Source organism: Camellia sinensis, chromosome 14, assembly GCF_055761805.1.
Source record: "Camellia sinensis isolate YWXY chromosome 14, ASM5576180v1, whole genome shotgun sequence".
NCBI classification, from domain to species: Eukaryota; Viridiplantae; Streptophyta; class Magnoliopsida; order Ericales; family Theaceae; genus Camellia; species Camellia sinensis.
Window position 1 is genome coordinate 15,822,792 of NC_138974.1, and position 12,730 is coordinate 15,835,521.

Consider the following 12,730-nt stretch of genomic DNA (forward strand, 5'->3'; position numbering starts at 1 on the left):
CCCGGCCCGGGAAAGGCTTGTTTGGACCCAGGCTCGAGCCTAGTCGAGACCTTAGGCTACGGCCTAGGCCATCACTTTGAAGCCCGGCCCCGCCCATCGGTCCGATTAAGGCCCATTCAAGGCTCGGTCCGAGGCCCAGCCCGCGCCGAGGCCTAGTGTATTTTTTTGTGGAAAATAATAAAATTTTGATAGAAAAAATTAAAAAGAATTTTAAAAAAAAGGCCAGGCCCGCCCCGGGCGGCCCACGGGCCGTGGGCTGGTTTCGGGCAGTCACGAGGCACGGGCTAATTTTACACCCCTATTAATGTGAATGTTAACATATTAATGTGAATATTCACATTGTCAACGGGCCAGGCCGAGCCCGCCCTGGGCCGCTGGCCAATTTTATACTCTTATCAATGTGAATGTTAACATGTCAATGTGAATATTCACATTGTCAAACAGGCCGGGTCGGGCCCGCCCCGGGCCGCCCACGGGCCATGGGCGGGTTTCGGGCAACCTCGAGGCGCGGGCTAATTTTACACTCCTATCAATGTGAATGTTAACATGTTAATGTGAACATTCACATTGTCAACAGGCCGGACCAGGCTGGCCCTGAGCCGCCCATGGGCCGTGGGCGGGTTTCGCGCCGCCATGGGACGCGGGCCAATTTTACACTTCTATTAATGTGAATGTTAACATGTCAATGTGAATGTTAACATGTCAATGTGAATATTCACATTGTCAATGGGCCGGGCCCGCCCCGGCTCGACTCGAATTTTTCCGGACAGCCACGAGGATCGACATGGGCCGGGCCCCTACACATTGACGATATGAACATTCACATTGATGGTGTGAACATTCACATTAGCGGTATTTTGATAATTATGTCACCCATAGGACTTATTGAAACATAAGAAAATAATGTGAACTAAATGGAATATAAGTAGATGAAAATAGTATTTTGGTCTTCTTTGGGATTTTTATTGATAAGTCCAATTTAGAAGTGTTTTAACCCAAGAAGTCCATGAAGGAATTTTTTAACCCATTTAGTCCCATGTATGTATAGTTTTATTCCATAAAGTCCATTTTCTTGATTTACACTATTTTCTTGGACACTTATGCCCTTATATTTAATTTTGATACCCTTATAAATATTTTTTCAACGATTAGCAATTTAATGATGTGAACATTCATATTTTAAAATTCACATTTGTAGGAATGTAAATTGGCCCGTGGGCGGCCCGAAACCCGCCGGCGAGCCAGGGCAGGCCCGGCCCGTTGACAATGTGAATATTCACATTAACATGTTAAAATTCACATTAATAGGAGTGTAAAATTGGCCCCCGTCCCGTGGCGGCGCGAAACCCGCCAGCAGCCCATGGGCGGCCCGGGCGGGCCCGGTCCGACCCGTTGACAATGTGAATATTCACATTGACATGTTAACATTCACATTGATAAGAGTATAAAATTGGGCCGCGGCCCATGGGAGGCCAAAAGCCCGCCCGTAGCCCAAGGCGGGCCCGGCCCGGCCCGTTGACAATGTGAATATTCACATTGACATGTTAACATTCACATTGATAGGAGTATAAAATTAGCCCGCGCCTCGTAGCTGCCCGAAACCCGCCCAAGGCCCGTGGGCGGACCCGGCCCAGCCTGTTGACAATGTGAATGTTCATATTGACATGTTAACATTCACATTGATAAGAGTATAAAACTAGACAGTAACCCAGGGCGGGCCCGACTCGGCCCGTTGACAATGTGAATATTCACATTGACATGTTAACATTCACATTAATAGGAGTGTAAAATTGGCCCCTGTCCCGTGGCGGCGCGAAACCCGCCTGCGGCCCATGGGCGGCCCGGGGCGGGCCCGGTCCAGCCCGTTGACCATGTGAATATTCACATTGACATGTTAAATTCACATTGATAAGAGTATAAAATTGGCCCGCGGCCCATGGACGGCCAAAAGCCCGCCCGCTGCCAGGGGCGGGCCCGGCCCGGCCCGTTGACAATGTGAATATTCACATTGACATGTTAACATTCACATTGATAAGAGTGTAAAATTGGCCCGCAGCCCGTGGGCGGCCCGAAGCCCGACCGCAGCCCGAGGCGGGCTTGGCCCGACTCATGACAATGTGAATATTCACATTGACATGTTAACATGCACATTGATAGGAGTGTAAAATTAGCCCGCGCCCCGTGGCTGCCCGAAACCCGTCCACGGCCCATGGGCGGCCCGGGGCAAGCCCGGCCCAGCCTGTTGACAATGTGAATATTCACATTGACATGTTAACATTCACATTGATACGAGTGTACAATTGGCCCGTGACCCGTGGGTAGCCCGAAGCCCGACCTCGAGCTAGGGCGGGCCTGGCCCGTTGGCAATATGAATATTCACATTGACATGTTAACATTCACATTGCTAGGAGTGTAAAATTGGCCCGCAGCCCGATTGCAGCCCGAGGCGGGCTTGGCCCGACCCGTGACAATGTGAATATTCACATTGACATGTTAACATTAACATTGATAGGAGTGTAAAACTTGTCCGCTGCCCGAAGCTCGCCCGCAGCCCGGGGTAGGCTCCGACCCAAACCCGGGCCACCCCGGGCCGCCCACGGACTTCGGACCGCCCATGGGACGCGAGTCAATTTTACACTCTTATCAATGTGAATGTTAACATGTCAATGTGAATATTCACATTGTCAACAGGCCGGGCCGGGCCCACCTCAGCCCGCCCACGGGCCCACCTCGGCCCGCCCACGGGCCGTGGGCGTGTTTCGGGCAGCCATGGGGCACGGGCTAATGTTACACTTTTATCAATGTGAATGTTAACATGTCAATGTGAATATTTACGTTGTCAACAGGCCGGGCCCGCGTCGGCCCGGGGCCAGGCTTCGGGCTGTCCACGGGTCACGGGCTAATTTTACACTCTTATCAATGTTAATGTTAATATGTCAATGTGAATATTCACATTGTCAACGAACCGGGCCGGGCCTGCCCTGGGCAGCAGGCGAGCTTCAGGCCGCCCACGGGCCACGGGCCAATTTTACACTCCTATCAATGTGAATGTTAATATGTCAATGTGAATATTCACATTGTCAACGGGCCGGACCGGGCTCGCCCCGGGCCGCCCATGGGACGTGAGTCAATTTTACACTCTTATCAATGTGAATGTTAATATGTCAATGTGAATATTCACATTGTCAACAGGCCGGGTCGGGCCCGCCCCGTGCCGCCCACGGGCCGTGGGCTAGTTTCGGGCAGCCACGGGGCGCGAGCTAATTTTATACTCTTATCAATGTGAATGTTAACATGTCAATGTGAATATTTGCATTATCAACGGGTTGGGCCGGGCCCGCCCAGGGCAGCCCAAGAGCCGCAAGCGGGTTTCGGGCCGGCCACAGGCCGCGGGCTAATTTTACACTCCTATTAATGTGAATGTTAACATGTCAATGTGAATATTCACATTGTCAACGGGCCGGGCCGGGTCCGGGCCCGGGCTTCGGGCTGCCCACGGGTCATGAGCCAATTTTACACTCTTGTCAATGTTAATGTTAATGTTAATATGTCAATGTGAATATTCATATTGTGAGCGGGCCGACCCGAGCCCGCCCGAGGCGACGGGCTGGTTTCGTGCCGCCCACGGGCTGCAGGCCAATTTTACACTCCTATCAATGTGAATGTTAACTTGTCAATGTGAATATTCATATTATTAACGGGCCGGGTCAGGCCTATTTTTTTGGCTTGTGGGCCGGCCCGGCCCGACTCGAATTTTTCCGGGCACCCACGAGGATCGACATGAGCCGGGCTCCTACACATTGACGATATAAACATTTAGATTGACGGTGTGAACATTCACATTAAGAGTATTTTGGTAATTATGTCACCCATAAGACTTATTGAAACATAAAAAAATAATGTGAACTAAATGGAACATAAGTAGATGAAAATGGTATTTTGGTCTTCTTATCTCAAATTGGACCTAATGGAATAGTCAAAAAGAATATGGGTTGGATGGAATAAAACTCTTAGAAAATAGATTTATCAAAAAAGCTCTCTATCTTAAATAGGACCTAATAAAATAGTCAAAAAGAATATGAATTTAATAAAATAAACCTCTTAAAAAGTAAATTTATCAAAAAAAAAAAAAAAAAAGCTCCCATAATAATAATATGTATTGAACGTAAAACTTTTTGTGTTTAAAGTTTTCACATAAAGGGCCTCCCATATGAATTAGTTTCATATAAAGGGCCTCCCATAGTTCAGAAGATCCATGTTAAATCTAATCAACCGACGATATGTGATTAATTTACCAATTCAACAAATATCAGAGAGCAACATTACGAATCATTATACATTTTTTGTGCTTTTTTTTTGGGGGAATTAGGGTTTCGGAATTATTCAAATCGAAGTGCAAATGGAAGGGTTTACAGCAGAAGATCTGTCAACAATCGGAGGAATCGCCACTGTATCATTGTTGCATTCATTCATTCCCACCCATTGGCTTCCCTTCTCCATTGTCGGTCGCGCCCAGAAATGGACTCTCTCTCGAACCCTTCTCGTCAGTATGTCCCTCCCTCTCTCTCTCTCTCTCTAGATCTTGTTATTCATGTGTATTGAAATGCGATTGTTTGCTGTGAATTTGGAAGACATGAAGGAAGTTAAATTTGCGGTTTTTATGTTGTACATTTTGTCAAGGAAGCCAATTCATTTTATTTTTATAGCTCTTTTTGCTACATTATTAGCTTCTAACTGGAGGATTTGGGTGAGAAGTGTAGTTTTCAATGCTATTTCTGAAGCAACGGGAGGTTATGAAGTTGGATCTAAGAGCATTTCCAACCCTTAACCTGTATTTTTCATAAAATTTGTTCAAGAATTTAGACCATAATCTTGATTTGATATAGCAAACTCTAATTGTGAGAAGCAAAATTTTCGTCAAATCTTTTTTTGAAAAAAAATAACTAGCCTATTTAACCAATTCAGTTTTAAAAAAATAATAATAATAAAATAAAATAAAAACTCCAATATCTTTTAACAATTCCATCAAACTAAAGTGAAAAAGGGTTGTAGGAAATTTGGTGAAAGGTATTATTCATACTTGATTTGATACAAGTTTGATAAAATGATTGGATATCATTTTCACCAAAATTTTCTTCAAATTGAATTTGATTAAGGATTTTGCGGATTGGAGATGCCTAACTGTTTCAGTTTTTGTATTCATGCTTCTTAGCTTCATCAGGCAATGAAATTTATTTTCATTTTTTTTTTTCTGTTCCACATTTTTGGTTACCGAACAGAGGATTTCGGTGAAAAGTGTAGTTTGGAATGCTATTTTTCAAGCAATGGGAGGGTATGATTTCAGATCTAATTGTTTCACTTTTCATATTTATGCTCATCTGCTTTAAATTGTTGCTTGATGATTTTGGTTGGAACGAAAGTTGAAGTGGAAGTGGAAGTGGAAGTTACTAGTTTCCACATATGGTGAAGAGTTGGTGTCTCATTTTCGTGTTTTGGAACATATATGAAACTAAATATGAATTATTTGGGGACCCCAACTGCCTTATCTAGCACCAAATGCTGAATTAGTTATTTCTTAGTAGGTTATCAAATTATTAGGCTGATAATTAAGATTGTTAAAGACCTGAGTTAATGTCTCCAACGTAGTTGTTAGAATCTTACTATTTACAATTTATGCATAGATCGATATGAATTTTATGGGTGAATATATTTTGGGATGGAATCGGGCATGAATCATATGATTCAGAATTACAATTTCCAAGAGTGTTTAGCATGATAGCTATGCCTGATTTTTTTTTTGTGGTGATTAGAGGATTTAATAGGATCCAGATATATCTAGTCAGATCCACAAATTCTTAACTTGATTTTTTTATCTTTTTTTTTTTCTTGAGAAAAAAATGTCAAAATATGTCTTTATATATTATAAGGATTTTTAGAATCTGCATCTTCTTGGCTACAAATGGCTTATCCGCTTGCTAGTTCCTAAATCATATTTTAGGTTTTGCTCCTCCAAGCCTCGCTATCTTGCTTTGTCCTCACATTAGCATTATGCAAGTTGATTCTCTATGTTTTGTAAAGCTCTACAGTTGGGGGGAGGGTATTCCAAAATTGTGTTCAATGTTTTGAAGTGCGAAAAAAAATCATTTTATAGTTGCTTGAAGATTTAAGTTTCCAATCTTCCAAATGTAGCCCAATCACAATTTTAACTAGCTCCACCCTCTCTCTAGCATGGTGATCTCTAGCCAACTCAGTGCTTACCATCGTCTCAAAGGGCTTTCTTCAGCCACCTCACTTACTATTGCCCACAGTCTTAGTTGCATGAAATAGGGGTGGGGATGAGAGCCAGAGCAGTGGAGCCAGGGCACATAGAATTTGGAGCAAGTATATATTTTCTATACTAAATATATAAATATATTCTAATGATTTTATTTTTATTTTTTGCTTAGTTGTAACAAATGTGTTAAAATATTAATTATTATTGGAGATTGATGTCAACTGCAAATTGTATTTGTCAAGTATAAATATATTTTATGTAACTAGAAAGTACTTAAAATAAGTTGTCTTCCCCCCCCCCCCCCCCCCCCCCCCCTTCCTTTTAAATTTGTATGTTGAGAGGTTCTATCTCAATTGGGAGCGAGTTTCTTCCTTGACAAGAGCAAGTTTCTTGGGAGCGAGTTTCTTCCTTGACAAGAGCAAGTTTCTTATAAGTTCTTACTTGAAAATGCAAAATTGCATTTTTTTTTTGTAAGAAACATCACCCAAGTAGGAGTTTCCTGCTACCAAGCCCACACTTCCTATAGAAATGGCTCAAATATGTGCCAATTTTTCCTCAGTAAACTTGATCATGCATCAAGATATTTTTCTCTTTAATATATTTTGGTCCTTAAGGAGATTATAGACCTTGTGCACATAACCTCATATCATTTGGAAATAATCACTTAATGTATTGTGGGACTAAACGCATTGTTACCCCTCGTTAACTGTAATTGTAAATTGATCTAAATACCATATACATATCCATATATATTGCCACCCCATTGCCATTTTGGATAATTGGAGGAACTTTGCGCAACATCCCATTTGGTGGTGGGTGATGGAAAAGCAAGAAGATTAAATCATCTTCGAAGCTCCATGGTGATTCAAGGGATTTTCGTGGATCTTCGGATATCGTTGGATTAAAGTTCTTCTGTGGTCTCTCTCCTGCTATGGATTTCAGCTTGGTGGTCTCTCTTTCCCTAGGTTTTACTCTTCAACAGTCATTGGCTACAACCAGTTTTCTACATTGGGGACATTTCGACTTCTGTTGCAATCCTCTCTATTCCTTTTGTTATCGACATATTAGGAAATTCTAGTGCCTTTATGGATCTCCATATTCCCTTTTCTTCTATACTAAAACAAGGAGATAGTGGTGGATTTAATGGTTGAGTTCAAGACGTGGGTTCAATGAATGTTCACAGTAGTTTGGCACCTTCCATGGAGTTCTATCATCCAAGACTTGCACTGTAAGTGAACATTAACCGAGATTGGCCATGCATTTTGGTGGAGAGAATCAAAAGGAGAGTAGTGTGTTGTCTGTTATTTTGGATAAACCAAACTCAAAAGTAGGAACCAATTATGTTTAAGATCTTGGAGATCTTAAAACCAGAGATTTGTGTTGTGGGTAATTCAAGAAAAGAAGGTGCAACTAGCAATATAGTAACCAGAGTGGCTATATGGAAGCTCTTATGCACTTGTAAATCCTACTCCAACCTACAGTAGTAGCAATGGCACCAATAAAAGCACAAGCAATTGGAATGGATTCCAAGCATGAATTGATACCAACTTGTGCTTGGTGTACTGTATGGTGGTGTATCGAGAGTTTGGCCATGGGGGAGGTGAGAGGGGGTGGCTGCGGTGGTGTGCGGAAATGGGGGAGAGAAATAGTAGAGATGAAGAAAGAATACAATAGAGGGGAATGGGAGAGAGAAATAGTAGAGAGAGAGAGAGAGAGGGGAATAAGAAGAAAATGACATTCTTTTTGTTTAATGAAGATTTATAAGGGTATTTTATCTTAAAAAATGTGTGATGCATTTCCTGTTAATTTGGATGGAAATTGTGGCTCTGTGTTTAATTCCACAAATCACAAAGGGGGTTAGGTGGTTATTTCCAAATGATAGGGGTTTATGTGCATGTGGCCTATACCATTCAAAAATCAGTGTTCTTTGTATTGTCAAGCGCCAAGGATATGATTCTCATGAGCATAAAGACAATATTTATACGGTCTTTTCAACTGCTACGATTTTACTGCTCGCTGTATGCTGTGTTGGAAATTCCTCATGTGATTATGTGATTAAAAGAAGTGGGGCTGTTGACAATTTTCTGGCTGCTGTCTATGTAATTTGAGTTTATGTTTGTACAATTTTGGCAACTATTCTATGTACATGCATAGTTGGATGCTAAAAGGGGGATGCATGATGCACATATTTGTTACCTCATTTATTCTTTCCTTTATTAGTTGCTTTGTCATAATCTATCATTGTGGCATCAACTGAAAGTGATAAATCATATGGCAAGAGGTTAAAAGAAGTGTGTTTGTAAATAGGTTGGGTTGGACTTGGGCTCCACTCTTTGAGGTTTGATGAACCCTAATGTAATCTCATTATAAGTTTTTAATATACTTTGGTAATATTTTGCAAGATATGTTTAGTGTCAAATATTTTAAGATAATTGATTCTTGAGTTGATAATGGTCTACAAGACTACAACAAATAACTATTCTAGTTTAGGTTTGAGGCAACTTGATCATAACAGTTCAGTTTATTTTTTATTTATATATATATATATAAATCTACCTGAAACTAATTAATTGCCCATGCCATTCTTAAATGTTCAGCACTTTTTTCTTTCGTTTTTGTCCTTTCCTTTCTGGTTTAGCAAGGGACCAGAGGTAGGACTTATTGGAGAACCATCTAGAATATTTGATATTGTGCATGTTATTTGATATGATGAGTTTGAAGGATTTGTCTAGGGATGGGGCTTTAAGCATTTGATTATGACTTATGGGTGTTTCTAAATCTTAAATAGCTTAGATCTAAAAATGTTTTGTATTTCCTTAAACCTTCGTGAATCTTTTAATGATAGTTTCAGTTTGTGAATAAAAATCTCAAAAATGGATTCAAAATTTGGATTTTTTTTCTTTTCTTTTATGGCCCAAACAATAAAATATAAATTCTGGACTCATTATCAAACCCATGCCCTTGTGCCAAAGTGGTGTCCTCTCCAACCCCCATGGGTGGGTGGAGGTTGTGAGTTCAAGCCCATGTGGGGCTTTGGGGGGTGATACCCTTTCCCTTTGCCCTTGGATCTAGGCTAGTGTAGATTCTAATGAGTGACCAAAAAAAAAAAAAAAGAAGGAAAAGAACAGAAAAGAAAGGACTCATTATTGAGCTTTTGTAGATTTGTATTGTCAACCCTAAGTCATTGGTTTTTAGTTTTAGGAAAATGTTACATATAATCCTATTTCTTACCACATTTTCTCACCTCTAGGCACAGGGGAGTGGGGTACCATATGCGTTTATTAATGTGGGTCTCATTGCTTTGTGTCTAAGAGTGTGAAAATGGAATAAAAAATGGAATTATATATAGGCATTGCTCATTATTAATAAAATTCTCCTTGTGCTGCCGAGGTTTGCCCCAAAAAAAAAAAATTAAAAAATTATATATAGCATTGCTCTTAGGTTTAAAGATGGGGAAGGAAATTGTAAATTTTGGAAGTATTTTCAGTTATATCCTCGATGGCAAACAGGCAAAGAACCGTTCTTTAGAAAGGCCTTACCTGCATTATTGTTCTGGCTTATTATTAACTTATTGTTCATCATGCAGCTGCATTTGGAGCAGTTTTGCATGTGTTATCCACTTCGCTTCTTGGTATAACGGCAATCACCATATCACACACCATTGCTGGCGAGGAAACTGTGCATAAGCTTGCTTCATTGTTGCTTGTAATTCTTGGTGGTAGTTATATTTTGTTGTTCCTAACTGGAAAAGGTGGTCACAGCCATTCCCACAACCAACCAATGGAGAAAATGGCTGTGGCTGGGCTTGTTCTAGTTCCTGCATTATCTCCTTGTGCCACCACTCTTCCAGTGTTTCTTGCTGTTGGGAACTCATCCTCCATGATGGTGCTTGCTATCATAGTGCTGCTATTCAGGTACTACCAACAATCTTGACTCGTAATTGTGTTTGGTTTGAGTTTTTTTAATTAAGTTTTTTGAAAATTGAGTTTTTTGGTTTTCGTATTTTTTTGTTTTTAGTGAATATTTTTAAAATTTTAAACATTTTTTTTACTTTTTTAGATGCACCTTACTTAGATGTATCTAAAAAGTAAAAAATTTATGAAAAAATATTTTTAAAATTTAATAAATACATAAAAATATAAAAAATGTACTGAATTCTCGTTTTTTATTTTATTTTATATTTTTAGTATTTAGTGAATTTTTAAAAGGTTTTTTTCAATTTTTTTTTAACTTTTTAGATACATTTATGTTAGGTATGTCTAAAAATTAAAAAAATTGCTCAAAATATTAAAAAAATTCAGTAAAAACAAAAAAACACGAAAAATAAGAAAGTAGAATTTTCTGAAAAGTGTTTTTGAAAAATGATAACCATTCTTTTTCTTTTTTTCATTTGATTTTAGAAACTTTGCAACATATTATCAAGGTGTTGAGCTTATTAAACTGACTTCAAAATTAATGGGAATAAAAACACATGAATGGCACACACGCATCCTTTACTATTATACCTTGCTGGGGTTGATTAATTTAGGCATATGTTTATTTTAAATTTATTTTCTGGAACCCAAGTCTAGTTATTACAAATGTTTTTCCTTTTCTTTCTTATCTTATAGTTTATTGATATGACATTTTCCAGACGTTTCAAGCAATTTGTGTTGACTTTTATGTTTATGCCACAAAACATTGAATCTTTTCCTTTGGGTGTCTATCAGAAATGCAATGCTCCAAACAAAATAATTCCCTCCTATCCTATTGTTTATGTTTGTGGTATGGTTGTGACTGTCTGCTGTGAAAGCCTCAACCTAGTTTAGTTCAAAAATATATTCAGATTGTGTTTGGATCAAGGATTTGAGGGGTTTAAGGGAAGAGGAAGGGAAAAGTGAAAAAATAAAAGCAATTTTTTTGTCACATTTCCCTTGCATTTTTCTCTTCTTTCACAAATTCCTCCTCAAATCTTAGATCCAAACACATCCTTAGATTTCCATCAAGTTCGTTGGAATAAGAAGTCGGAAAAGTCTCACAATATGTTACTTGAACTACTGGTGATTCGTAAACTAATTGGGCATGCACTTGTCTTAGCAATGTGGATACTGCTGATTTAGAATTTTTTTTTTTTTTTTTTTTGAATTTTAGCTGCAGCTTACTGTTCAGACAATCCAATATTGACTGATCTATTTCCTGAAATATTGTTACTTGGCAACAAATGTCAATTTGTGTGTGAAACTTGTATTTTGTTGGTTTAACACAAGGTCATGATATTGGATTTGCAGCACCATAACTGTAATGACCTCGCTGGTGGCTCTCTCGTTCTATGGTGCAAGCCAACTCAAGTTTCACTGGGTGGAGCGCTATGACAAGCTTCTTGTAGGTTCGGTGCTTTGTTTAGTTGGAATTTTGACCCTTATTTTCCATGATCACGATCATGATGGAGGAGATTTGAGTTCTAGTGGAGAGCATTTGCATAGGAAACTCATTGTTCTATGAGGGATGTTCTTAATCCTGTAAAGGTTGTTTTGTTGGCATGTTTACTATTCATAATGCTCTTGTTGTTTGTTGTGAGTCGAAGAAAAGCAGATGTGTACTGTTTGTTATTTTGCCAAATTAATGAAGCAAGGGGAATGAATGCCTTGTGTGGCTATGATGTATATGGCATTTGTGTTTGTTTCTATTGAAGCAAGGGGAATGAATGCCTTGTGTGGCTATGATGTATATGGCATTTGTGTTTGTTTCTATTGCCTCTCCTTGAATGTTCATAGTCTTCTTCTGTTTTTTATTTCTTTTAATGATTTATTCATGTATTGCTTTATTTATGTAGATAAATTTTAGTGATTATATTTTTTTGATATTTGTGATTATGTGGTGAAACTAAAACCTGGTGGGGCATGCACTTGAACCTTATCCTAGAAATTATACAATGCTAAGTGTACCCATATAGTCAATTGCTTATGATTTCTACATGCTTCCTAGGTCTCTCTCCTATAGGGCTCACATGGTGTGTTTGCTCTTTTGCTTATTTCATGCTTAACGTATGAGAGAGATGAGGATTCTTTCTACCAAGCAATTAGAGGGAGTAAGTATCCTTACCAGAGTTCAAGAATCAATGATTAAACTTCCATTGAGTGACTCTCTCTCTCTCTCTCTCTCTCTCTCTATATATATATATATATATATATATGATAGGTATTGCTTTTCTCAATTATGTGATATTAATCTCTAATTTCTTACTTAGGCAATGATTATTATGGTATCTAGTTTGAGTATGGAAAATGAGTTGGACTCCCTCAATGAGGCACTTCCTTTGACCCACTCTCTCTCTGATTGGTCAATTTTTTTTTTTTCCTTCTCCTCCAATCACCACCTGCCATGTGTGTGTGGGGGGTGGTGATTGGAGGGGGTCTCAATCACTTTTCTTTGAGTATACTGTAAATTAAGCATGATTAGAACCTAGTGTTATTGGCT

The 12,730-nt window shown here is 39.4% G+C and overlaps 1 protein-coding gene across 1 annotated transcript; it reads left to right on the forward strand.

Moving 5' to 3' along the window:
- The first annotated feature begins 4,176 nt into the window (after window positions 1–4,176).
- On the forward strand, window positions 4,177–12,001 carry LOC114280577 (uncharacterized). The gene is made up of 3 exons (XM_028222962.2): window positions 4,177–4,547; window positions 9,861–10,188; window positions 11,542–12,001. Exons 1-3 carry the CDS (start codon window positions 4,400–4,402, stop codon window positions 11,753–11,755), a joined length of 690 nt encoding a protein of 229 aa, XP_028078763.1. The 5' UTR covers window positions 4,177–4,399; the 3' UTR covers window positions 11,756–12,001.
- Window positions 12,002–12,730: the final 729 nt, after the last annotated feature.

What these genes read in the sequence shown, in the direction of transcription:
- LOC114280577 (XM_028222962.2), top strand. Translation starts at nt 4,400, where the DNA reads ATGGAAGGGTTTACAGCAGAAGATCTGTCAACAATCGGAGGAATCGCC. An exon ending in CTCTCGAACCCTTCTCGTCA is followed by an intron (nt 4,548 to 9,860) that starts GTATGTCCCTCC and finishes TTCATCATGCAG; the next exon opens with CTGCATTTGGAGCAGTTTTG. An exon ending in ATCATAGTGCTGCTATTCAG is followed by an intron (nt 10,189 to 11,541) that starts GTACTACCAACA and finishes TTGGATTTGCAG; the next exon opens with CACCATAACTGTAATGACCT.